The sequence below is a fragment of the Hemicordylus capensis genome, chromosome 6 (genome assembly GCF_027244095.1).
Source record: "Hemicordylus capensis ecotype Gifberg chromosome 6, rHemCap1.1.pri, whole genome shotgun sequence".
Classification (NCBI taxonomy): Eukaryota; Metazoa; Chordata; class Lepidosauria; order Squamata; family Cordylidae; genus Hemicordylus; species Hemicordylus capensis.
Window position 1 is genome coordinate 116,631,340 of NC_069662.1, and position 27,074 is coordinate 116,658,413.

At 45.1% G+C, this 27,074-nt stretch overlaps 3 protein-coding genes and 2 long non-coding RNA genes across 8 annotated transcripts in view; 3 read left to right on the plus strand and 2 right to left on the minus strand.

The window, feature by feature from the left end:
• Positions 1–2,632, plus strand: part of HOXA3 (homeobox A3) — a 27,377-nt gene extending 24,745 nt beyond the window's left edge. For all 4 annotated transcript variants that reach the window (XM_053259575.1, XM_053259572.1, XM_053259576.1 and 1 more), the window contains one exon: positions 978–2,632. In XM_053259575.1, coding sequence (XP_053115550.1) covers positions 978–1,741 — 764 coding nt within the window. In that variant the 3' untranslated portion in view covers positions 1,742–2,632. The remainder of the gene's footprint in view (positions 1–977) is intronic.
• LOC128329094 (uncharacterized) lies at positions 2,603–5,391 on the minus strand. The gene is made up of 3 exons (XR_008309511.1): positions 4,963–5,391; positions 4,219–4,272; positions 2,603–3,588 (listed from the first exon to the last, which is right to left on the minus strand). It is a non-coding gene; the product is annotated as an uncharacterized LOC128329094 (long non-coding RNA).
• Positions 5,392–7,284: 1,893 nt separating this feature from the next.
• Positions 7,285–9,664, plus strand: HOXA2 (homeobox A2). The gene is made up of 2 exons (XM_053258751.1): positions 7,285–7,660; positions 8,404–9,664. The coding sequence occupies exons 1-2, from the start codon at positions 7,285–7,287 to the stop codon at positions 9,168–9,170; spliced, it is 1,143 nt and encodes a 380-aa protein (XP_053114726.1). The 3' UTR covers positions 9,171–9,664.
• On the minus strand, positions 9,665–14,228 carry LOC128328725 (uncharacterized). Its single transcript, XR_008309369.1, has 2 exons — positions 14,078–14,228; positions 9,665–10,174 (listed from the first exon to the last, which is right to left on the minus strand). It is a non-coding gene; the product is annotated as an uncharacterized LOC128328725 (long non-coding RNA).
• A 288-nt stretch (positions 14,229–14,516) lies between these two features.
• Positions 14,517–16,042, plus strand: HOXA1 (homeobox A1). The gene is made up of 2 exons (XM_053263046.1): positions 14,517–15,177; positions 15,687–16,042. The coding sequence occupies exons 1-2, from the start codon at positions 14,517–14,519 to the stop codon at positions 16,040–16,042; spliced, it is 1,017 nt and encodes a 338-aa protein (XP_053119021.1).
• Positions 16,043–27,074: the final 11,032 nt, after the last annotated feature.

The window sequence follows — 27,074 nt, forward strand, 5'->3', positions numbered from 1 at the left end:
AGCTTTGGATCTTGGCCTAAATCCTATTGCATTTAATGGGACTAAAACAGTGTTTGACTTTCTCTGTACACACAAATAAGGCTTAAGACAGTTTGGAAAATATACAACTCCTGCTCCTCCCATTCCATGGTGGGTGGGGGTGGGGGGGTGGGAGAAGCTGAATAATGGTGGATTTGCTGCTTTTTCATGTTTCCCTAAAATCTGACAACTCGAGGCAAGCAGCCTGCTTTATCTAGCTATTGACTGGCTCTGTGAGTACATTTTGTCCCATTCACTTCAATGGGACCAAAGTGTTTAAATGACTGGTTTGTGGAGCTGGCAGCTCAAAGTAGGGGAGAGATGTGGACAGAGAATTGATATTTGCCTGAGCCTCTGGGTTCCTGATTTTCAGTACATTGACATGGATACTTGTACTTAGTGGAAAATACCTTTTGAAGTCTTCTGGACTGTTCTAAGTGAGTCAGCCTGACCCAGCTGAAGTCAGTGGGGCTTTTGCAGTTGATTTAACTTTTCTTCTCCCTCAAGACTCATATGTAACAAATAATTCAGACTTCAGTTGGGCTTTCATTCAATTACTTGTGAGCCATCCAATTCATGTAGCAAACAACTCTTGATTTGGTGGTCTGGGGAGTGACAATGTGTAACCCATATTTGCTATTGTGTAATAGCTATTGCTATTGCTTTCTGGTAGTAGTATTCTGTCCCATCATCTGATTGTCTAGGGGTTTTGAAAGGCTGCATTTCTTGTCCTAGAGTGATCTCTACAACTTGCAAACATGTTGTAAGTGAATTGTTAGTGCTTGAGCATATTTGGGCAACAGCAGACAGTCCTTATGTGTAGGACAGGCCATTCTGCCACTAGGCTTTGCAATGCACTGGAGCTCATAGCATGGCATGGCAGGCATGATTGACACTTTCTGACTGTTGTGTGTCCTTGTGCCACCTTACTCACTTTCTTCTTTGTATGATTTGCATAGGTGAGAGTTGTGCTGGTGATAAAAGCCCCCCTGGGCAAGCTTCCTCTAAGAGAGCTCGCACGGCTTATACAAGTGCCCAGCTGGTAGAACTGGAAAAGGAATTTCACTTCAATAGATACCTTTGCAGGCCAAGAAGGGTAGAGATGGCTAACTTGCTCAATCTCACAGAAAGACAGATCAAAATATGGTTTCAGAACCGCAGGATGAAATACAAAAAGGATCAGAAGGGAAAAGGCATGATGACCTCTTCAGGAGGACAGTCCCCCAGCAGAAGTCCTGTACCTCCAGCTGCTGGAGGATATCTGAACTCTATGCACTCCTTAGTAAACAGCGTTCCATATGAGCCCCAGTCACCTCCATCCTTCAGCAAACCTCATCAGAATGCCTATGGCATCCCCACGTCATATCCGGCTCCTCTCAATAACTGCCCCCCTCCTCAAAAGAGATACACCGGAACTGCAGCAGTGACTCCTGAATATGACCCTCATCCTCTTCAAGGCAACGGTTATGGCAATCCACATATACAGGGAAGCCCCGTCTATGTTGGGGGCAATTATGTGGATACCATGGCAAATTCTGGGCCTTCTATCTTTGGTCTGACTCACCTCCCTCATCCTTCATCCACCAACATGGACTACAGTGGGCCAATGGGCAACAATCATCACCATGGACCTTGTGATCCACACCCAACATATACAGATCTTACTTCTCACCATCCTTCTCAGGGAAGAATTCAGGAAGCGCCCAAACTCACCCATCTGTAATATATCGTGAATCATAAGTCCCCCAGCCTTTTTTTTTTTCTTTTTTTAAAAAAGAAAAATACTTTACGTCCCTCCCCACTCCTCTATTTTGCTTTGGTTTTGTTTTCTTTGGGTAAAAAGCGTTTTCTAGTTTATGTGACGTAGCAATATTTGTTGCTTGAATTGCTCTCTAGTTTCAATAGTGGATATTTATCTCCTTGAACTCTTTGCCTTGTGTTCTCGCTTTGAGAGTATACAGAGGCTTTCTACTCTAACTTCGTCTCTTTTATCAAAACAGGGTATATGAACAAATTTTCTATACAGGCAGTTCTTAAATGTGAATTTGTTCGTACAGAATCGATCCCACCGGGGAAGCATTTTTATTTTAATTGCACTTCTTTTAACTAGCGAGAAAGAAATCAAAGGCGCTTGATCAGGGGTCCCTGGGCGAAATTATTAATACGTGTATGTCTTTCAACGTGTGTATGCTGGTGAACATTCAGATTTATTTATATTTTTTTGCAAACTTTGAATAATCTAAGTGTTTAAAATTTTTTATTTATCCCCATCTGTTCATATTTATATATATATATAAAGATATTAAAAAATAAACTTCTGTACCTTAAATATTCAGGAGATATTTACCTGGCTGTATGTTAAGATGGCATACGTAGGGAATATCATTTGAAAAGGGAACTAGAACTCCTTTATTTAAAAAGAAAATGCAATAATCCGGGAAAAGAACTTACAGGCCACCATAGGAACAAAAAATAGATGTCTGTAAACATCAAACAAAATGTAAGATGTAAGATGAAACCTGAACAACAACAAAAGACTAGATTTGTTTTGAAAGTTATACATTCCTTGCTGCTCACATTCTGAAAAAAAAAATAAAGTTTTTATTCTGAATAATTCACTCTTAAGACACGATTATTTGATTTTAAAAGGGAGAGGGAGAGAGAAAAAACATAAATTCTGACGATCAAGCCCATTGAGCTTTAAATATACAAATCTCCAACATCCAACCTTCAGATCTTCTCTGTTTCTCTGACTAGGCTTGCCTGCCAATGTTTAAGTAGCCGTCCATCCCGAACAGAGGGAGACTTGGGACATTGGAAATATCCAAGATACAAAAGATCCACCTTTTTGTCCATAGCTGAAGATTTCAGATCTGCAGGAGGTTTTATTCTCCCCCACCATAAACACAGCCAGTAGTTCAACGTCGGTTTTTGAGTGTATATGTGCGTGTGTATGTCGGTAGCTAAGCCAAGGGGAAGTGGAGAAGGGAGATGCTGGGTTGCTAATGGCTGGAGCCAGAGTCTGTAAATGAAGCTCAGGTGCTGTCGCTTTTCGAAGGGAATGTTCTCTTGAGGCCGCAGGCTTAGCTGGATCTCGCTTGCAGGCTGTTCTGCCTTTCGCCATGTTGGGGTCCCTTCTGTGGGAAGAGGCCAGCCGTTCCTATGGGGAAGGTCCTTCTCGCCTCCGCACTGGAGATCTTTGAAACGATTGAGAGCTTCTACTCCCACACTTTCCCTCTCCGGCACAAAACGGACAATTCAGTCACTGTTTATACTGAGTGATGGGAAATGTGTGTGTGTGTGTGCGTGTGTGCGCGTTGTGTTTATGAAGGACGAAGTTAAATGACGGCCAGGAGAAGTAAGAATAAAATGAAGCTTATGTAGACTCATATTTGATATGGCACGAATTCAAAACGCATTTGTTTACAGGCAAAATTCAATTCATCATGGCAATAATGAAGAAACAGATTCAGGCATCATAAATCAGGCGCTTTTGCAAAGAGATCTGCTCAGCCCAGCGGGGTGATCGTTGCTCCTTACGGTCTTTTCCATGCACAGTCTACCTTTCATCTGCGGTTTCAGAAATGGAAGAGATTTTATCATTTTGCACCCTTTGTTAATCTAATTTCCTTTCAGATCTCACTCCCCCACCCATTCCTTCTAGACGAGGTGGGGGAGGGGAGGTAAGAGAACCCAAGCTTTTAATAGGAAAAATGTGATTTTTTCCCCTTTAGAAAATAGTGCGTACTTCTAAATAGCATTTGGTATATCCTTAGCAAATTATTCCGGGACAAAGGACCTCAGGCAGCGAGCTGCTCTAACGAAGTCGCCGAATAAGGTGAATTCCTGTACTGAAAATCAGGCTCGTTTGTTTATTTCTAGACCGAAAGAATAGTCATAATTATAAGATTTGGAGTTTACCTGTTATCTTGATTGGTTTTAAAATTAAGTACGTCTGCACCAAGTATGTATATACAATTCTGCCTTCATATATCTAAAGCAGATACTCCATATTGTTATTATTTTAGCCTCAAGAAAAATGTCGCCATATTGGCTTCTCCTTTGGAAATATTATCAATCTCGTCTCCTTTTCTCGGATCAAGCATCATCCTTATTTCAGTTTCCAATAATATCTTTCTCCATAGTTCCAAAAACTATGAGTATCCACCTATTCTGCATTATTTTACATTCTATACGTACCGTAATACAGCTGCACAGCTGCGATCTCCGGACTAAACTCAGGCTACCCGGAACCTTTAAAAATATAATAATATTTAAAGTAAGCTTATGATGGGGGGAAAGTCCATTTGAAACTCCGGGAGGTAGCTTTTGGAGAAAAGTATAAGGGAGAGTGGATTATAGCGGATATTTTTCTATTCATAACGAAATAGAATGCGGATGCCTTCTCTCACTCAGTAACCTCAATGGCCAAGAACTGCTTGTTTTGGTGCAGAAACCCTCCTTGGAAAAGAACTGAGAAGGGGAAGAAAGCGGTCCCCCCATCTCTGTTTCCTTGCAAAGACCCAGATGCATGTCTTCCCCTCCCTGCAGGAAATATATTTATTCACATGTATTTTTTTACACGTGAAAAGGGTGTTATGAATTTATCTCCGCATCCCCCAAATAGAATACTGTTTAGATCTCCTTTAGAGAAGCCCAGAATGGGATTCCTCCCCCCGCCTCGCTTTTCCATGGATTTTCTTCCCCAGCCAGATAGAAAAGGCTTTGTTCCAGGTGGTTTTTCTATTAGGCTACCCAACAGAAATGCTGGCCACCCCACCCACACCCATTTGCCTCTCAAAGCTTTACTGAACCGAACTGCCCCAGCCTCCTCCCCCGCTCCCCTTTCCACCTAATGGGATCTTTCTCCCTCCCCCCACCGCATTTTGCTTGCATCCCCAATATTCTGCAGAAATATAAGGCAATAAAAATCTAGGTTGGTACCTTTCCTGAAGGCAACCCAAAGAGCTAAAGGTCTCATTCCTAATAAAATCCAGACTTGGGGGGCTGGGGGGGTTAGAAAGACAAAGGAGCCTCCTTTTTCCTTGTTTACTTGCTGTTTCTTGCTCTTTTTCTTCTTTTTCTCAGCCATATTTGATCTTGGAACGAGCAAGAAGCTTTAAATGTGTTCTTAAGGGCCAGAAGCTGTCAAAGCGTTTGGCCGGGAAGATTGATCGCGCGGAGGCTTCAGCAGAGCTTTGTTTGGAGTAAAAGCAATAAAATTAAAACCCCCTACATCTCCAACAGCATGTATATTTGTAAGGCGTCCTCTTTCTCTCCCCTCGCAACCCCAATCTCTTCAAGAAGTATTAAATAACAATCGCCGAGCTACATTTTTATGCTACAAATTATTACACTGTCCGGGCCCCTCCCCCAGCCTTCTCCAACTCTTCATCCATATTGTGAGGGTTTATTTGCTTAAAACTAAAAAGAGAGTGGGTTTTTTGGTGGGGTTTTTTGCTCAGCTTCACTCAAGCTGGAGATGTAATGACCAGTTTATTATTTTAACCACTTGCAAGCCAGTCGCATGATTCATTTCTGCAATCTAAATAGACTCAAGGTGGCGGATGCACTTTGGGGCTTCATTGGAATATATAAATATAAAAATAGAGCTATTCAATTCCCTCCCTCCCCCACTTCCTTTTTCAAATTCCTCCCTGCCAGAATAATCGCATGTCTGGCTTTTGCTTTGGAGTCGAGGAAATCTTTGTCTTGTTCCAATTGCATTCTTATGAGTCTTCTGATCGCCTCCGCGGCTCCTGGTTGGTTTTTGGTCCCCTTACCTTTTTTATTGGGGACGACTGAAAAGCTATTCTGCCCAAATCGTCGGCATTGTTGAGTGAATAAATCGAAACAAACAAACGAAAAATCGGGGTTTTTTTAACCAACCAAAAAAAAAATCGCAGGTACGGTTGGTCACTGATAGAGTATTTGCAGTTATTTGGTTTTGTTCATCGCGTTAAGAAAAGACCAAACCAAAACATTGACATTGACTTTTGGCATATTTCACTGGAATCGAAAATACTCACCCGACTCAGTTTTAACGGGGGGGGGGGGCTATTGAAACAAAAAACACAGTGTTGTTTTAAAGTAAATACTCTGGATTTTATTTTGTGATTTCCTCTCCCACCCACCCTTTTTGAAACCCCTGTTTACAGCCCCGGGATCTAATGGCAATCTCTGCTTGGACCGTCCACTTCTGTCAAGAGGGGAAAGTCGCGACCCACCAGCCAGCGTTGTGTTACTCTTCCCATAGGAGCAAAGCTGCTGGAGAAATTCCTTCTACACAATGGAGGGATGCAGGGACCGGCGGCCAATTGTTCTCCATACTGTACACCCACTGAAGGGCGAGCGGGCGGGCGAGATTGCGGAAAGATGCCAGATTACAAGTAGGAGGAAAAACACCAGGAAGTGTGTTTTTCGTGGAAGGCGAGCAAAATTGAAGGGGGGGGGGGTTGTAATAGAATAAAATGAAAAATAAATACATCGCAGAAGCAGGACACCCCGCCCGGGTGCAACTTCTGATGTGGCTGAGGTGGTGGGGGCCCCTGGTGTCAAAACTTTGAAGATGAATGGATTACTTTGTTAATGACTCCAGGCGTCAGATTGAGGTGCTTAAATGATTTGTGAGGTGCAAAGCGCTTGCCTGACAGTCCCAAACAATGCGAGAGGAGTGTGCGGAGGAGACTAGCGGGGCAGGAGCCCACAGGACGAGGGAAGCAGCAGCGCCGGCAGGAGCGGCGGGAGCTGCACACAAGCGCCCGGGCAACCCCAGACACACACACTCACCCCTAGATATCATCGCAGATGAGGAGGCAAAGGGGGAGAGAGCGCGGCGGAGGAGATAGCCTCTCTCCCCTTTTAAAAAAGTGTAAATAATGCCTTGCTGGCCCCCAATGAGGCGTTCCTTCCCGACTTTTTTGGATCAATCAAACAGACAGTGGCTTCTTTTGATTAAAGCCCAAATTGTCATTGGGCAGAGGCAATCATGTGACAGCCAATTCGGTCCAATTTCAACCTTGTCTCCATGAATTCAATAGTTTAATAGTAGCACGGTCCCCATACGGCTGTAATCAGTGAATTAGAAAAAAAACACCCCACCAGCGATCTTCTATGATATTTTTTTCCCCTTTCTCTCTCTCTCCCTCTTTCTTTCTCTGTCTCGCTTTTTTTTCCCCTCCCTGGGCCTTGCTCCCCCCCTCCCCCCTCCCAGAAGCGCTAAATAAGAGGGAACTTTTTCTCCAAGGGGGCTGCGAGTTGAAGGCCATGAATTTCGAATTTGAGCGAGAGATTGGTTTTATCAATAGCCAGCCATCGCTCGCTGAGTGCCTGACATCTTTTCCCCCTGTCGGTGATACATTTCAAAGTTCATCAATCAAGAACTCGACGCTTTCACACTCGACACTGATTCCTCCTCCTTTTGAGCAGACCATCCCCAGCCTGAACCCAGGCAGCCACCCTCGCCACAGCAGCAGCAGCCGCCCCAAGCACAGCCCCAATGGCAGCAGCGGCAGCCCCGTGCCAGCCGGCGCCCTCCAGCCTCCGGAATACCCCTGGATGAAAGAGAAAAAAGCCTCCAAGAAATCTGCCCTGCCGCCTGCTTCGGCCTCCGCCACTGGACCAGCTTGCCTGAGCCACAAAGGTCAGTTGAAAGACTTTGCTGCACAGCCAGCCTTCTAGGGTATTTTCCTCCTGTTTCTCTCTCTCCCCCTCCTCGCCCCACTTTCCCCCACACATACACACTTCTCTCTCTCCTGCGGTCCTAACTTAAGGCACTAAATTCTGGGTTATTGGACGAAGAAGAGCCAGGGAGTAAAACCTGGTGGGATCCACAGGCAGATCCATCAGAAACAAACCGGCCCCCGGCCCCCATTCTCTCTCCCCCCCACCCCACCTCAAGCAAAGTTTCTTTCCCCCTAACTTGCTTAGCGTGGGATGATTTATTTGAGTTGGAGGTGACCTCCCCTTGTCTCGCTGTCCTAGAGTTGGGATATTTGACAGTAATGAAGAGTGATAGATTGCTCTTGCTCAGCTAAGCAGCTGATGCATTAATTATAAATTGTTGTATGGCTAATATCAAAGTTTTCTCGGGGATGGGCAGGTTTGGGAGATGGAGGCGAAGCAGCTCCCAGTGCTCAGGGGGAAAGGGGTCCAAGAGCCCGAGCTCACCAGAAGTGCAACACAATGGATTTACTGCATTCAAGGGCGGCCATTTTGTTGCGGTTGAGATTTTTATGCTTTACAGAGGAAGAGAGCAAGAGAGAGAGAGAAAGAGAGAAGGCATTTCCCACGATCAGGCTTGGAGGTTCCAAATCTCAAGCTTCTAGGCATTCCCTCTCTTTGATATCTCTTATGACGCTTGATGTTGTTGTTTTCTTTGGGCAGAATCTCTTGAGATCCCCGAAAATGGGAACGGTGGCTCCAGAAGGCTGAGGACTGCTTATACCAACACGCAGCTTTTGGAGCTGGAAAAGGAATTTCATTTCAACAAGTACCTCTGTAGACCAAGAAGGGTGGAGATCGCTGCTCTCTTGGATCTGACTGAGAGGCAAGTCAAAGTCTGGTTTCAAAACAGAAGGATGAAGCACAAGAGACAGACCCAGTGTAAGGAGAATCAAAACAGTGAAGGGAAATTTAAAGGCTTAGAGGACCCCGAGAAAGCAGAAGAAGAAGAGGAGGAAGAGGAGGAGGAAGAGGAGGAGGAGAAATCCCTCTTTGAGCAAGCCCTCAACAATGTCTCAGGCGCTCTTTTGGAACGGGAAGGCTACACTTTTCAACAGAATGCACTAACACAGCAGCAGGCTCCGAACATCCACAATGGAGAGTCCCAAAGTTTCCCAGTCTCGCCTTTAACCAGCAATGAGAAAAATCTGAAACATTTTCAGCATCAGTCACCCACTGTTCCCAACTGCCTGTCAACAATGGCCCAGAACTGTGCAGCTGGCCTAAACAATGACAGTCCTGAGGCCCTGGAGGTCCCTTCTTTGCAGGACTTCAGCGTTTTCTCCGCTGATTCCTGCCTACAGCTCTCCGATGCCGTTTCCCCCAGTTTGCCAGGATCCCTCGACAGTCCTGTAGATATTTCAGCTGACAGCTTTGACTTTTTTACAGATACACTCACCACAATTGACTTGCAGCATCTGAATTACTGAGAAATGACAGATCTTCCTCCGCCAAGGGTTATGCTTTTCTTCCTCTTCCCCCCACCCCACCCCCATTTTTGGGTTTTCTTTCTTTCTTTCTTTCTTTGGTGAAAAAAATAATACTTGATTTAATTTCTCTCTTTTTCCTGGTCAGTATTTCTGTTTATTATTTCCTTCTTACATGTTCGAGAGCCATTTTGCCGTTTTCCTATGACGTTTTAGTTGTGTTCAATTTAACCCAGCCACATTCTAGGTCCTTCTATGAAAGCAATATATAAGGCCTGTAAGAAAGTGATCATATCGAATTGTATCTTCACTTTCTTTTTATTTTTGTATTGCATTAGGATGCGTTGTCATAAGTATTTTTGGTAGAATAAATTCTTGTTTGCTACAAGCACTTTTCTTTTCTCTCCTCTCGCTCTTTCTCTCTGGATGCTTAACAGAAGTTATTTCTTTCCCCCTTAGCCTAAATTCAGAAATAAAACCAAACAATTTGGTCACAATCTCTGTCCTTTTTCGTTAGAAGTATATTTATTAGAGGGAAATCAGCTTCAATCAATTTATTTCCAAAGTTCTCAACATTCAATAATAATAATAATAATAAAATATTCCCATACCTTACACAAAAATCCCCCTTCCTTTAATGCACAGAACAAATTAGGACCAAAAATGTGGAAACAAGTTAAGAGGTGTCTATGCAATCACAAAGGTTATAAATTATATAAATAATAGAGAATATTTACTTCATTTTGCATTTTTACGAATATTCTATTATAGGCTGAATATACTGTATTGTAAGAGGAAATAGAGACTCCTATAGAAAGGACTGCGGCATAAACAGCCGGAAATGTACTGTGCAAGCGTATTTTTCAGTGACTGAAGACTTTTAGCGATTCCTTTTTGCGAACCATATCTCTGAAGAGGGGGGTGAAGGGGGAACCAGCACTTAAATGCCCACAAAGGTAGGCTTTTGATGGATTTCCCAGCTGTCCGAAGGTCCCGGGAATAAAAACCTAGAAGAGATTGGAAATCGGGGGGGGGGGAAAGGTTATTATCTGTGCAATACAAGTAAATACCGTTTTAAATTCTGAGGTTTCTCCTAGGTTTAGACAATTTTTAAAAATGTTGCGAAAACGGCATAAACCGAAACTGGGTTAAGAAGTGTACATTTCTGTAGACCGCGGCAAGTGACCCAGTTAAAGCAACAGTCAAGAAGCTCTTCTAAAAGTGCTGCTGATAGGGGATGTGTGTGTTTTGTAATCCAATTTCGATTCAGATTAATATCTGAATTGTGTGTTGTTCTGCACAGTTGCAAAACGTGCATTGTTTTTTGTGATACAATGGACCAACAGATGATAGTAGATAAGGTGTACGCGTCTGGATATATATACATATATATAGAGATATAAAGATAATCCCGCTTCCAGAGTTCCCCAAGATGTTTGCATGCATAGATTTCCTCTCAGTGGGTTTATTTGGGTCTGCTTCCCTGTTTTGTAACCCATATAAGTGGGGTGGCGCTGAGCTACGTGGCTGGAAGGACTGGATGCAATTCTTCCTAAACTCATAAATCAAGCGCTTTCTGTGAATGAGAATGTCATCAGAGAGATCAATTGCAGGAACACACATGCACAAATAAAAACCCTCTTACGTATTTGCTCGGGCTGGGGATCCCCGTCTAAAACTATTAAGCGAGAAGGCGGTTAGTCATAATTCATTTTTATTGCTCTGCTAAAACAACAGCTTGGCTCAGCTTCAGGTGCGGCAGGGAATCCCTGGCCTTCTCCCCGCCACCCCTTTGCTTTGCCTGCCTGGAAGCTGGCTCTTTCTTTGCACAACTCCATTCAGGGCGTGCATGTGGGAAGGTTTCCCTTTATAGACCAGAGAGGCAGCAGCATCTGTGCTGGTTTGGGGAGCATCGAATTCAAAGGACAAAAGGAGCCTTACAAACAAACCCACCCACCCCGAAAGTGGATCCCCCCCATATTATATACCACAATTCCCAAAATCAATTTTTAAAAATCCTAATATTACTTTTGGAATTCAAAGGCATCGGGGGAAATCCCTCGAATTTATCGCCCCATCAGAGAGAGAAAAACAACACAATGGCTTCACCACCTTCAGAAAAAAACCAAGATGAACAGATACAACAAAGGCGGATGTGGGCTGAAAGGTGGGGGATGGGAAAAGGAAGAACAGGCCTCCTTTCGAGCTTTGGGTTTCAGTGGGGCTCTTCTGGGCTTAGAGAGCAGCGCTGGGTCAAAACTCTGGGAGCTTCTCCACACCGACATGCAAGCCCTCTCCCCTTTCCCTCACCCCCTCCCAATTTGTCTCCACCGCATTCTAGTAAACTGAGAAATCGTGCTGGCCCCAGAATGCAAAGCATTGGGCCAGAGACAGTCTAACAAAAGGGAAAGATTTCTTCCTAACAATGCGGAGAAATGGGGTGGGGTGGGGAAAGAGAAATGTTGGAGAGAGCAGGGAACAGCAGACATGGGAGAAAGAAGGTTTTCAAGGAAACAATGCATGAATAGATAGATAGATAGATAGATAGATACCGGCCAAGTCTTTGGGCCCAATTAAATTACATCTTTTCAGGTTTCTGCATGAAACAAGGCCTACTCCTAGGATTTGTATGTTTTCACAGTCATTCACAAGCATCATATGTATTTCAAATAGTGCTACAGAAATAGTAAGTCCATATACATTTTTGTTTGATTTAACACAAAAAACAATAGCACTTTAACAACTGCTCATCCTAATCCATGAGGAACTTGGTTGTAAAGTCTATTTCCAAGTCATCCTGCTTTGGTGCTGAGGGTGCTGAGGGCACAATCCTAATCACACTTACTAGGCAGTAAATCCCACTGCCCAGGGGCACAGAGGGGCTTGCTTCTGAGTATATATGAAGAGGACTGTCTGCACATGACTGTGGGTGCAAATGTGAATCATGAAAATCCACGAGGATTTGACCATTGGTGAATGGCTTTGGTGAATGGCAGTACATGGCTTTCTCCTTTTCTCACTAACCTGAAGAGTATGTAAAATTCACTTTTTAAAGGGGAGAGAAAATGGAGAGGTTTCTTGGGGCATGGCTCAGCCAGAGTTAGGTATTTGAAAGTCCCATTGGTTTTAAACACAGGATTAGCTCTCTGGGACCCTGCTCACAGATTTCCATGGGCCGTTCTTCCTAAATTATATGGCATGGCACATCTTCAGATTTAACTTTGGCTAGATTCTGCCTTTGAATATTGGGTAATAACAGAGGAACTAGAAAGATGAACTACATCAATAAACAGCCTTATCCTAGGTAGCATGGTGAAAAATCTGTGTCATAGTTTTATAGAGAACCAAGTGGTAGGAGATATCTTCCTATCATGGATGTATATTCTATTTTTATTAGCATGTATGTGAATAAAATTAGAATATATGTTCATAATTTTAAAAAGAAGGCAAAAAATAGGTTAATTGCAACTGCCTCATAAGTATCCACAAAGTTGTGCAAGATAAAATAGAAAGAAGAAAACTATTTCCGGCCTCCTGAAGGCAAAGTTAACATCCCCTTTTCTTGCCTTTCCCCCGAATTATGCCTATGTCTGTGTAGTTTATTCTCTCTGCTCGCCAAGACTCTGAAGAGATTCAGCCCCTTTCTTCAAAGCCTCCAAGACCCGGCCTCCTCCGCCGAGTTTTGTTTGTAAGCAGACCCTGATTTTCCTTTGGGCCAGTTTGAAGCCTACTGAAAATTAGGTGGGCGCCCGCCCCTCGACTTTAGCAGAATCGGGATTTACCCCCAGAGAAGAACGAATTGGGAGAAGAACGAATTCCCCAAGGACCAGAGAAGGCCGCTTCCAGCACTGGCCATTGGTTTCCCACCCTCCTGTGTCCCCTTGCAAGGAGCGCTGCGCAGCAGCCTAGTGACCCAGGAAAGGAAGCAAGCGCGCTGTGCCCCCCCCGCCCCTCTTCTTAGTCTCCTCCCACTCCCCTCTGGTGTAACCGAAGAACATCCCCCTCGATCTCCTGTTTCCAAGCCGTGTGTTTGTGTGTATGCGTTGCGGGGCGTGGGGCGGGGGCAGAGCCGGGCAAAGGCTGAGCGTGAGAAGCACAGGGAGGGAGACGGAGAAGCGGGGGCGAGAAAGTGAGCGGTGGGGCGGGAGAGCCCGAGAGCTCGCACAGGCGCTCTGATGCCTCAGCGCAGGGCGCTAGAGAGCACCCGAGACAGCTTCCTTGTCAGCCTCCGCAAACGCTTCCTCTCCGAAGCGCACCTAACAGCAGCCGATCACCCGCAAAGCTGCGGAAAGCAGAACCATCTCTAGTCCAGCCCAGGCCGCTGCTGGCTCCAGCAGCTTCCGCCGGCTCTTGGCGAGTTTAGCTCGCCATCCCTGCGCATTGTCAGCCACAACCACCCTGCCTGCCTGCCTGCAGCAGCGGCAGCGGCAGCAGCAGCAACAATGGCGTTGCCTCGCAAAGCGCCTCATTTCCATGCAAATAGCCGCGGGAGGCTGGCCTAAACGCCTTTAACTCTTGCCGCGTCGCACGCACGCCGAGTGCCTCTGTGGAGCTTCGGCGCCTGGCAGAGCTCAGCCGCTGCCCTCCTGCCACCCCCAGGCACCGAATCCTTCTCTCTTCGCAACTTGACACCCCCACCCGCACCCCCACTCCCAATCCGAACCAGGCAGCGGCCGGGGTGGGTGGGTGGAGAGCGGAGAGCAGAGCCGAAGGCCAAAGCATACAATAGCAGCGCCTTTGGTTCTCCCAGCAAAGGCAAGCGCTCTCCAACTCCCTCTGGGCTGGCGATCGCCTTCCAGCTGGGCTAGCGATCGCCTCGCCTTTTCCTTTCTGGGCTGGCGATCGCCCTGAAGAAAGTCACAGCAGCAGGAGCCGTCCAGCGGCTAGGGATGGCGCGGGCCGTTGCTTACCTGCTAAGCCAGGTCCCCGTCTGGGTACATCCACGCAGGAGCAGCCCCCTCCGGCGGCTGCTCCGCGCCTGCTGCTCCTGCTGCTGCTTCAGGCTGAGCGCCTGGGCGCACACTGCCTCTCTGGCCCGGCTCTCAAACCCCAACGCACTGACGGGACGGGGGAGGGGGAGGCGAAGGGGGGGGGGGAAGGAGGGAGGTGGCGGTGGCTGCGCGTCACCTTGATGGAGGAGCGCTCGGAATTTAAATGCCACAGAAAGGGTGATCCATCACCAGGAAGGAACAGGGCAACTTTGGCAGGAGCAGCAGCCATTGGTCGCCGCCCTCACGTGGCTGCCGTCTCACTGTACATTCATATCATTTTTCTTCTGGCCCCCATGGAGGAAGTGAGAAAGTTGGCACGGTCACCCAGGACTCCGAAGAGCCGGTCAATCGGTGATAGATGGACACGGCAAGGATGAATTCCTTCCTCGATTATCCGCCCATCCTCAACGGCGAGTCCGCCACTTGCTCGTCCCGTGCCTACCACCACCACCATCACCACCACCATCACCACCCCGACCATGGGATTACAACCACTTTCCAATCCTGCGCTGTCAGTGCCAACAACTGCAACGGGGACGATCGCTTCTTGGTGGGCAGGGGGGTCCAGATAAGCCCCCACCCTCACCACCCCCACCACCAGACTGGTGCCTACCAGCATCATCCCAACCTGGGGATGTCCTACTCGCACCCCAGCTGTGGGTCAGGCTATGGAGCGCAGAACTTCAGCGCAGGGGGCTATAGTCACTACCCACTCAGCCAAGAGGCAGAGATTAATGGGGGCTACCCCCAGTGCGCTCCTGCTCTCTATTCTGGGAACGTCTCGTCGTCCATGGTCCAGCACCCCCAGAGTTATTCAGGGGGCACAGTGAGCGCTGCTCAATATATCCACCCCTCCTATGGAGAAGAGCAGCAGAACTTAAATCTTCCCAATTACAGCCACCCCCTGTCCCCTCTCCATTCAAGCCACCCGGAAACCTGTAGCTCTCCTTCTTCGGAGACCTCACCTCCAGCCCAGACTTTCGACTGGATGAAAGTGAAGAGAAACCCTCCTAAAACAGGTGAGTCACCTGCCTGATCTCTCATCGATGCACTTGGAAAAGTTCAGAGCTGAAACTTTCTTCCTATTAAGTAGGGGACCCTACAGACACCATTGGTTGTCCAGGTACAAGGGAGAAAGGTACGTTGGATCCAGAAGCCAACCGGTTATCTTAACTTGGAAAAATCATGTTGTAGTTCTAGAATCTTGCTTAATGCTCGCTTCGTGTTTTGCTGGGGTCATTCACCAACTACTCCACAGGTTCCTCTGACTGACACTAGCTGTTGTTTTCAGGACAGGTTAGCACCTCGCAACACTAATGGTAAGCACTTGGAAATACGTCCATAGGGATTGAAAAACGGTCTTCCTTCGGCACAGACATGCTTAGGGCTGGGCCATAAGGTTCCTTTCACATTCAGAGTCTGTCTTCTGTGGTGTTACCTGAGCGTGCCTGCCCATTGATGCATCTCACCTCTAAATCATTCGGGTTAATGATTCATGTGTTTGGGGGGCGTTTTGTGTCTGTTGCAGGCAAAGCTGGAGAGTATGGTTACGTAGGTCAGCCCAACACCGTCCGAACCAACTTCACCACCAAACAGCTGACAGAGCTGGAGAAAGAATTCCACTTCAACAAATATCTCACCAGGGCCCGCAGGGTGGAGATCGCTGCTTCGCTGCAACTGAACGAGACCCAAGTCAAGATCTGGTTCCAGAACCGCAGGATGAAGCAGAAGAAGCGGGAGAAAGAGGGTTTGTTACCCATTTCTCCTCCTACCCCGACAGGAAGTGAAGAAAAAGGAGAGGAGTCCTCAGAAAAGTCCAGTTCATCCCCCTGTACTCCTTCACCAGCCTCCTCTACCTCAGAAACTCTGACTACCTCGAATTAAACTGCATACTGCTGCTCATTCTTCAGCCCCCTCTTCGCAACCTGGACAATCTGTCATTTTATTGTGCTTAAACAGCATTTTTTTTATTTTAAAAAAGGTCTCAGAATCCCCCCCGCCCCCCCCGCCCCACACACACAGAGTTTGGATGCAGGTAGTTTATTTTCCCACGCTCACTCAGCTGACCGGCCTATGGCGAACAGAAACCCAACTTCGATCCTGAAGCCAGTCCCAATTCCTGATCCGTGGGCATAATCCGGCAAACGTCACACCTAAATCAAGTGAAAGCAATGGAGTGAGATTTTCAACCCGATTTTATGCACGTAAACTCGGAAGTAGATCCTACTGTCTTCTATGGAGCTTACGTTAGTTTGCATAGGATTGCAGTCACGACTAACGTAAACCCCGTTGATTTAAATAGGATTTAGCTATGGCAGATTTTGACTGGATTGTGCCCAGAGGGTTTAGGATCGCAGCCTTAATAGATTCTGTTATCATACTGGGAGCGTCCTTCATTCAACAAACCTCTTCCTCGTTTTAGGACAAGAATTTATTTCCCTGCTCTAATCCCTAGACTATTTGTGGTAACAATCATAAGATTTTGATAGAGCAGAATAAAGCTGCTAAGGATTTTTCTGTAGGTGGTTTCCCCACCTCAAAGCAAAGGCAAGCAACATACAAAAATCCACGAAGAGATGCACTACTGAAAGCGTTTACACGAGTTCTTAAGCGTTCATCCTTTAATTTAATGTCTCTGTTTTCTTGAGTGTATGAGTTTGTTGGTTGTAAATACTTGGTCCAAGAGATTTATCTTTTTACGGATTTTCTAGAAAATGTTTAGATAGATTATGAGCTTCAACAGGGTGGATACATTCTCAAACCTTTGATTCGATTTTATAACGAAAAAGTGAGGATGTCACAAAGGAACACTTGTTCAACTCAATCAGATACCTCAAGATCGTAGACTAGGAGTAGTATTTCTTTGAACGAGCTAGGGAAAAAAAGAGTCGAAATTGCACTAGGTTTTTTTTTTAAACCTTGCTTAGTGTCTAACCTCTCCTCTTAACCCTTCCCCTTCCGAACCTGTGCTGGGTTATTCCCCACCCAATTATATCATTAAAAAGAAAAAAAAGGGAAAAAAGGAAAGACCAAGCTTCTTCCTGTTTTCACATTTACCCTTAGACTTGATGTCTTTTCAGCCAAACTCCTGAATGTGCTGAATGGCCAAACGAATGTATATTTTATGTGATTCGTGTATGGAACTTTGCATGATGCACAAAGCTTTGTTGTACTAAGTTAACTTAACACTGAGTTCTATCAGTTGTCATTTGTGATCCAGTAGCTTTCTGATTTTTTCTGTACAATCATACATTCAAGGTTCTGCGATTCTGTACAAGAGAGGATGGAATCCAGAGCAGAATTTTACGGGTCCTACAAATCTCTGTAATAAATATATTCATATCTCAGGTTCTTATCTGCGTCGGTATATTTGGGGAAGGGAAGTCTCTGACTGAATTTGCGATTTCAAGGCTCTTTAGTTGCAAAGGAGGGATTTCTGATCGGCTACTCAAATATTTCTCTCAGGTTTTCTGTTAACAGCCTTTACACTCTTTAACTACCTCTGCTGAGAACCCCGAAAGCAAGACAATTAATCTGTGGAAGGAGGAAGGAGATCCTTATTTATCCGCGGCTGTTCGAGAAGGAGGGCGAAGAACCAGAGCTATTTTTGAAGCACCCTTGCGGGAACTTCCTGGGTCAAGTGCTAACCTTTTCACCCCGAACTGAATATTGACCTATGTGTAAAGAGAGCCCTCTTCAAAAGCAGAAGCTGTCTTCAGTCGGTCTTTCCTCACATCACAAGCCACCAGTTAAGAGAGTCACATTTCATTATCCCTGGGTATAAAGCTGTCCAAGAAACCCAGCGTCACTCCCTCCCTTCTAAATCGCCAGTGACATCTTCAAGGCACAGGGGCGCCGTAAAAGTTCTGTGTGTGGGAGGGGGGGAGGGAGAGAGAAATCCTTGTTTACCCAACTCTGATTCCCGCCCAGTTTGGAGAACGTCTTCTATCCCAGGTGTGCAACCAATGTGTTCTCACAGTCCCAGCCAGTTTCCCCCTGGTTTGGAAAACAAGTTCTGGCAGGTGAATTTCAGGTACTTCCTGAAAAACCTTGCAAACAAGTTAACTCTTTAAAAAAAATTGCAGAAGCAAAGAGAACTAACTCACTATATATATCTATTCCAACACATACACACACACTCAAACGCACACGAGTGTGTACAGACATGTTCTAGCCTTGAGACATGTAAACCAGTGAGGTTTTCCTCGGCATTTCACTCTAGTTGCGTATTATTATTACTCTTCTTCTTTTCAACCAGACTTCTCTGCGCGACATCGGGCCTGCCTGCTCATAAAGTGCTGGAGGCTCCTTGGAGGCTCGGCGTCCACGGCCTTCCCTGCGCCAGGGAGGGTGTCAAAGCAGCCCAGCCTGGCTTTGCAGGCGCATCGTCTGCCATATCAAGAGGGGAGGCGAGGCCTCTCCGATAGCGCAGGGCTGTCTCCAAAGGGTTCCCCTGGCTGCTCCGAGACTTCAAAGCGGGAGGAGACCTGGCTTTCATTTCAGCCTCTCCACCCCCACCGCCAGCTCCTCTCCGCCTGCCTGAGACTTTTACCTTTTGTTGGTTGGGGTAAGGCCCCAAAGCCAAACAGATGGCCTTCTGCCAAGACTTTCAAGTCAACCCAGGGGCATCTGCATGCCAATGGGGCTGATTGGAATCTCTCGCAGAACTTGCGCTAGCCAAACCTCCCGGGGTCATCTGACCGCTGCTCGCTTCTCCTCCGGCCCCCGGTTTGGCTCGGTCCCGGAGCAGGAAGGGGAATCTATCACCCAAGGGGAAAGGCCTTGCATCCAGCAGTCACAGGAGGCCGCATGTGGGGAAAGGAGGCTGCCCTAATATGACCTCTTCCCGTTCAGAAAGATTTTTGTTTTGCCACCTGACTCTGGAACACCAGCAGAGGCAACCTTTGCTTCATAGCCTTGCAGGAATTATCCAAGAGTGCCTACCTCGTGGTGGGTAAAAATATTTATGCAGAGGTTATTCCGGGATAAATACCTAACTTCTTATACTCCTGAAGGCACGGGTTCCGGAATACTCCCTACATCAGTACTTCCAAACTAAGGCACCGATTGATTCTACGATGCATGTTAACTGTGAAATAAGCCCCACTGAGTTCAAAAGGGGCTTACTGCTCAGTTCGTGTGGGAGGGGAGGGGCAGTAGAAGCCTCTTTCCCGGCCATAGAAAAGCAGGAATGTGTATGCATCTCTTTATTTATGGCCTATGTGGAACAGCCCTGAAGCGAATTAAGCTCTGCAGGCATTGGAGGAAATGGTGGACCTTACCTATTCAGGGAAATGGAATCTGCTTCCTTAGGTTTTTCTTATTTTCTTATTTTTTAATTAGAGATTATTGATTAATTGGTTCTTAAATGAAAGCTGTGGGCACCCCCACCTGAAACATATTTTTAAAGAGAAGTGTCTTCATTCCAATGCCGTTTACTTTCGGGAAAGTGGTCTAGAATCGGCTGTTAGTCGATTCACGCTTTAATCGATTAGCATAACTGTTAGGGAAAACCAACCCACTGCTTCTGTTTCCAGGATAGATAAGGATTATAGCAAACAAAAAACAACAACAAAACAACCTTGCCTGGATGAAGAGAGGTACGAAAACTATTTGCAATCGCATTTTGAACACTACGGTTTCAATGAGACCGGTTCCTTCCTAATATCTACATTTTTATCTCTGCAGTTGAATGAGTCAATCGATTGATCACACTCATGAATCGATTAATGCATCATGCTCCCTTTATTGACAAACACATTTGCGATAAATTGCCCCCTCCCCTGGATTGTGCCAATGGGAAGCCAGGAGAGAAAACGAATATGAATAATAGTCATTAAAACAACAACAACAACACAGCATCACCCACCCACCCTTAAGTGGCTAGCACGGCTGATTTCCATTCCGATTCTTTACGACGGTGTATTTATTACTCTCAACTCGGCCAAATGTCAAGCGAAGTTTAGCCTCTTCCTCCAAGCCTGAAACCCATTTTTGATGTTCACCTTTAAAGTTTACTTTTGGAGGCTACATTGAGATGCTCGGTGTTTTCCTCTGGGGCAATCAGATTGAAAGCGATCAATATTTACTCAGTCTGAAAAGGGTTGTTGAAAAGGCAGCTAACAACAAACTGCTTAGCTGCTCACCCCTGTTTAATCTCAGGTTCACCGAAAGTTCAAGCAGAAATGAATTCAGTGATGGGTCACTTTAGAATGAGTCCCAGTGGTTTATCTCAGCTCTCTCCTAGAGGCAACAATTATTTACACACACACACACACGCACACACACACCACTTCTTCCAGTTAAACCTTTTGCCTTTTGTTTTAATGAAGTTTGGTTCCTTTACTTAAAACTGTTTGTAACCCTTAAAAATGGCTTCCTCTTCTCCATGTCTTCCTCCAGACTTCTTTGTTCTGTCATTCATCATCCTTAAGGATGGTTAAAATCAGTGCATGAGCTGAAGAAAAGAAAAGAAAAAAAGATAGACAGATTATTTGCAACAAAGCCTTTTATTTAAATAAGAACAAGCCGCTGGCGCTTCATATGTTTTCTGCAAAAGAAATCTTGTTGGTTACAATGGCATTTCCTTTCAAGTAAATGTATTTTAGGATCAAGCCCGATCAACAACCTAGTTCTGAAAGGCTTGGATTTAAGCCACGTCATTTGCACTGAAATGGAAACAAGGCAACTTTGATTCTATGGCTTCCAATGAACCGGGTTGAGGATTGGCTCTTGAGACCATCATTCAGGCAAAGAAGCGCTGAAAGAGACTGGTGTCCGACCCCGTTCAGATGTTCCTTGAAGTCTCACTTATCACGTCAATGCATCTTACTTCTAAGTAAGAGCGTCTAGACAATAAAGTTCTAACAATGCAATCAGCACTTTACCATTTCTCTGGGAATACATGAAAAGAATCCCATAATTCCGTAATTGTATGTGTATGTGAATTACTCAGCGTGTGTTTTGCACACGATCCCGATTCTAAAAAACACACACACCAAAAACAAACAAACAAAAACCTACTATGCGGAAAGGAACTGCGAGACCCCACAAAAACCGAACATTTGAAGGTGCAGCACGTTGTGGCTAATTGCAACAAACCTCCAGAGGTCAAAGTTCACCTAATCACTGCATAAATGCATTCTTAATAGGAATTTATTAGCCTTTTCTAGGGGCAAATCATGTTTGAGGTACAATCTATCGTTTATTAGCATATTGGTTACCTGGAATTACCACCCATAAACCCGGCTTGTTTGCATTTTCTTTTGCGATATCAGCCTTCTTAATTTTTGTTTTTGTTTTACATAAAGGTTTTCTGAATAAAGATGCACCAACGGTGAAGGAATCAGACAGAACTACAGGGTCCGCGGGGATATAGACAGACAGAAAAACAGAGAGCGCGAGAGCGAGAGAGATAGATCGACAGACAGACAGATAGATGACATTCTTAAGTATGTCCTCTAAGCCCTCTTGCTATGTGAGTAAATACATTTCACCGCAGTCATAAATTCAGAGCCTGCATCTCTCATTCAAGATTATTGCAGGGAAATCTACAGGATGGAGATATATATATATATATATATATATATATATATATATATATATATATATTCTTCACTTACAAAAATAACCATAAACCGGTTCTCTTGCCAAATCTCTTAGAGAAGACCTAGAACAGGAATGCTAAAATCCTGCCTGCATATGAGGAAAGGCTGCAGGGGAGGAAGTTGAAAGGAGGTGGAATCTAGCGATCTGCCTAAAATTAAAAATAAAGTAGGTACCCATAACTAAACAGTAGATGAATGAAAGCCTACCTTCCGATTAAAAAAACCCCAAATACCCAAACCCTGGCTCTGTAACCTTCCCCTCATCCTGACTTCCACCCCTCCTCCAGCATTCCAGTGGTCTCCAGGCATGTTCCTTGGCTGCCTTTCACGATCGAAATTCCTTGTTTTATGACCTGAGAACCATAAACTCTCCCAGGTTCTCTCTAACCCTGTCTTAAGCTCAGGAATTCAATGGGACAGCTTCTGCCAAAAAGGATGGAGGCTAGGATGCCCGTAAGTCTGAAGCTTCGGTGCTCCAAGGCAGCGTGGCCCAGTGCTAGTTTTTAACTGATCCCAGAAGTTGTAAGCTTTGCACTAGCGACTCCGCGGGAAATGTGTTTGGGTGTGTGTAGACTCGCATTTGCCTTTTATTTAGAGCATCTCTGCTCTTATTTTGGCGCTTAGGAGAATCTAGGGGTGATTTCAACTTGTGTTTTCCCTTTGGAAAAAAAACACCAAGACTGCCCTGGCATAGCGCTAGGCAAATACTCGGACTCTATCCCTTATCTGCGTCTTTTTGATCTGGGAAGTCCAAGGAGTGTGTTTAGGCTCAAGGTGGCAATCCTTGTAGGAATCTTTAGGAGATGCTTAGAAATAAACAGCCGCCCTGAAAGGCATTGGCAGCCCAACAAAACGCATCGCAATTATCTGTCTGGAAGATATTAGATCAATATACAGGGAGAAAACTGGGCAGTCAGGACTCAAAAGGAAGCTAGAGGCTGGGGAGAGAGCAGCTCCATCTGGGGTGGGAAAAACTGATAGGAAGGAGAGCCGGTGCTCTGCTGTAATGCTTTGCTTGTGGGACCTCTGCAAGAAGCATCCGGAGATTCGCAGCGCACTTCGTTTTCAGTGGCAATTCATTCATTGGAACGAAATCGGGTTTAATTCTTATGTCGCCCCTTAATCGCCTTATTGATCGGACCCAGTGTGGTCCAGCCGGCAGCAGTTCCTAGATTCGGCTAGATGCTTGTCAGAAGTTGGACCCGGAGACACCCTCGGTGCAGAATGGTCGCAGTCATTCCCCAATGCAAGGGGGTTTCTGTAGCAGCCTGCAGAGCCCCCAAGGCTGACTCGAGGAGGTGGAGTCCTTCTTCCACCTACCTTCTGAACTAAAATTAGAGCCGCTGTAAAGTCCAGGCTGTTCACGAAGTGAGGATAGGAAGGCACCAAAACAAATGGAGATCCGGTTTTAAAAAGAGTGACTCTGTCAGAATGAGCCCAACTGCAAACAGCATTGGCAGTCTGCTGACCTCATTATAAATCCTCCAAGGATTATGCACATAACGAAATCTCTCGTTGTCTTTCCTCCCCCGGCATTCTAACAAAAATGTTAACTGCTCACCCCAATAAGACATTTACAAACAAAGAGCGTGTTGGTGGCGGTGGTTGTGTAGCGGAGGAGGAATTAGTATTTGGATTTTTGTTTCTCGGGCTATTGCAGAGACATACAAGATTTAAGAATACACACACAGATCTTGTCTGAATGTTGAGAACATGGCACAGATCACTTTTCGTATTTAGCACTACAAGACGTTCAAATGCCATGCAGCAGAAGAGGAGATAAAATGTTCAAAGATTGTGTTTGCGTTGGCTCGCCTCTGGCGGTGGTAGTAATACAAACAGTACAGGCGGCTGAGGTAACGAAATATTGCCCAAATAAAACACACACACACACACACACACACACACACACACACACACACACACACACCAGCTAAGTTCTGTAGCGTGTTACTTGCTTATTTTAAATAGCATGAATTCAAGCATTTAATCTAGTTTATGGTTAGATTGTTCAATGCAAGTAGTGCAGGTTTAAGAGGAAATCACAGGGATTCAAACTATGCTCACTGGGAACCGGTGTGCAGAGCACTCTTTGGGAATCCGCTGCCATTCCCAGTTCAATGAGTACATCCAGTAAAACAGACACGTGCGTGATGTTCACACATTACATCAGCGTGCAGTGTTTTCTCGTCTCACCTGCACCGGTGGATAAACCAGCATGAATTTACTACTGCTACTTTCAACGCCATCAAAGATGCAACTTACATTCTGTTGAAGTCAAAGCTAAAATATCGCCTCATAGACTGAATCCCGCTCAAAAGCATCGGCTAAAGCCGCTCAGCTGGACTAGCCGTGCGGTCTATTGATCCTAATGAATAAAAAAGGACGGCATGTTGATCTGTGTTGATAAGTACCCTGCAGCCTAATCTCTGCAAACATAACAGTTGCTTTGATTCAGCCTTAGAATTAAACAGGAAACGCCCCCAAATCCAGCACCCTCCGAGAAAATCTTTTAAACGGATCCATTTTACAATCCCCCAAAACAAAGGAATTGATTTTATATCTCCACTTCAGTTTACAATCGACACCCAATTGAAGTCAATGGCAGAACCCCCTTGGATTTTAATACTGGTGTATGTCTTCTTATATCTTATTTTGCTGTTTCCCCCAGGGATGGGGAACCTTGGCACTCCAGCTGTTTTTGGACTACAGCTTCCATAATCCCCAGCCACAGAGGCCAATAGCTAGGGATTATGGGAATTGTAGGCCAACATCTGCAGGAGTGCCAAGGTTCCCCATCCCTGCCCCTACACCATTTTCTTAAGAAGAAGCAACATTTCTTACAGTAGTAGTCTTAAAACTGTATAATGTTGGCCATGACAATAGTTTATGAGCTATGTTGTCATTATTCCCATTTTACAGATGTGAAACCAAGAAAGGCACTTTGCTCAAGGCCACACATTGAGTTCACAGCAGTGTTGAAATTCAAACCCAAGTTTCAAGCCGAACCACAGACCTGTTTCCACTTGGCCACTTAGGTTTTCCTTGGTCCTTCAGATGATCAGGAACGAAGAGATGGAGAGGAAATACCAACCAGTATTTCCCTATTCTCTTCCATTTCCATAGTGCGGGCAAGCACTTCAGATGCCATTTGCAAACCAGTTACACCAGAGACACTCAGTTTAAATCGATTTCTTTACAAAGTCTCAGATCAGAGATGTAGGAGGTCCTATGAAAAGTAAATGGAGATCTTGGAGTGCAGAGGCAGAACACATGAACAGGAGTTTCATTGGCCAAATAAAGGCAGGACAATTTTAAAAAGACAGACTTAGAAGGAGGTAAAGGGGGGTGGATAGAGAGGAGAAAGTAAGGGAATTTGTAGGGCAGTTATACACTCCTGGGCCTACAGCTTGATAATGCATCCACTTTTGTATGGTTTGCATGCAAGTTCTCATGTCGCATTATCACTGGTTCCCTTGGGCTGACCTCACCTTCAGTGGTGCAGGGGGAAATGCTTGACTAACAAGCAGAAGGTTGCCGGTTTATTATTATTATTATTATTATTATTATTATTATTATTATTATTATTATTTTATTATTATTATTATTATTACTACATTTATATCCTGCTCTTCCTCCAAGGGGCCCAGAGCGGTGTACTCCATACTTAAGTTTCTCTTTCACAACAACCCTGTGAAGTAGGCTAGGCTGAGAGAGAAGTGACTGGCCCAGAGTCACCCAGCTAGTATTATAGCTGAATGGGGATTTGAACTCGGGTCTCCCCGGTCCTAGTCCAGCACTCTAACCACTACACCACGCTGGCTCTCATTTTGAATCCCTGCTGGTACCATATCGGGCAGCAGCAATATAGGAAGATGCTGAAAGGCATCGTCTCATACTGCATGGGAGGAGGCAATGGTAAGCCCCTCCTGTATTCTGCCAAAGAAAACCACAGGGCTCTGTGGCACCAGGAGTTGAAATCGACTTGACGACACACTTTACCTTTACCCCTGGGCTGATTTTTGAACAATGCAGACAGTTCCAGTAAAGTGTAACTACTATAGTTACAATAAGTGTAGCTATTGAGCTGAAATAATTGGTATTGTTTCCCTGCACCATAGCATCATGCATCTATATTCAACACAAGAGAATCCAGAATGGCCACTACTTTTCTTGTCATGGGCTTATAAGAGAGGAATCTGTCAGCAGTTCACCCCAAAGTGTCAGCCTGAACCGAAAAGAAGGAAGGCATTAGTAGTGAAATGAATGCTGGAGTAAGCAATTGCCATTTGAAATGGTAGGTAGGAACTCATCTCATATAATTCATGCACAGATCTCAGTTTCCCCCAAAGCTTGGCTTTTTCAACCTTGGCAGTTTCACAAAGCATCTTGCTTGATCACTCACAATCCCATTTCCTTATTTGATTAATAAACTCATTACCCAAACTGGATAAGCTTCTCTTTGTTTCTTTCACCACTGCCTCAGCCAACAGTGTACTCTAGGGAAGAGGTATTGGGCATGCCATCAGGGTCTTTCGAGAGGGCAACCCCCTTCTCTGGTTCTTTGGTGACAGATGCTGGCATTTGCAGAGTTCAGTAAACAGAGACTTGGACTGGACATTTTCATAGCCCCAGATGTTTTTCATCATCTCCCATCAAGCAAAGACCAAAGGAAGATGCATCTCTCCTCACACAGTTCATCTTCCCTCATCTTCAGCAGTTTTCCAACTCTGGTGACATGAATTTAAGAGCAGAGAAAACACAGGAGACCAGGTTCTTCTTCAGCTGCTTGCCAGCCAGGTGTAGAAATGCTGCAAGTTCATTTAAAATATTTCTTGAGAAAAAGGTCAAATCTATAAAATCAAACAGGAAAGAAATCTAGCTTGTTAAGCCATTATTTGACACTGTCGTTGCTCCCTCTCCCACTGTCTGTTACTTAAGTTATGGGTTCAGGAAGGGGACATTGTACTTGAATGGGAGAATTAGTCATAACTGGGTAGTCTTTTTTTAAAAAGACACCATATTTTTAAATGTATATAGTACTGCTCTAATCTCTAGTTAAAATGACTTTTGACTCTTTTTCATTGGAAGCAATGTAAAATTCATGTGTATTTATTCTTAAATTGCACAAACCTAGCTTATAGTGCTACACTTAAGATGCAAAAACTAAAAGGGCTTAATAGAACACAGACCTTTGGATGTGAGCAACGATACTAGTTATAAAATAATAACCACATGCAGCATCACCTGCCTATGAATGAAATGAAAATAGCCTTAGTGATCACACATTTTGTTGCTTGTATAGGTAA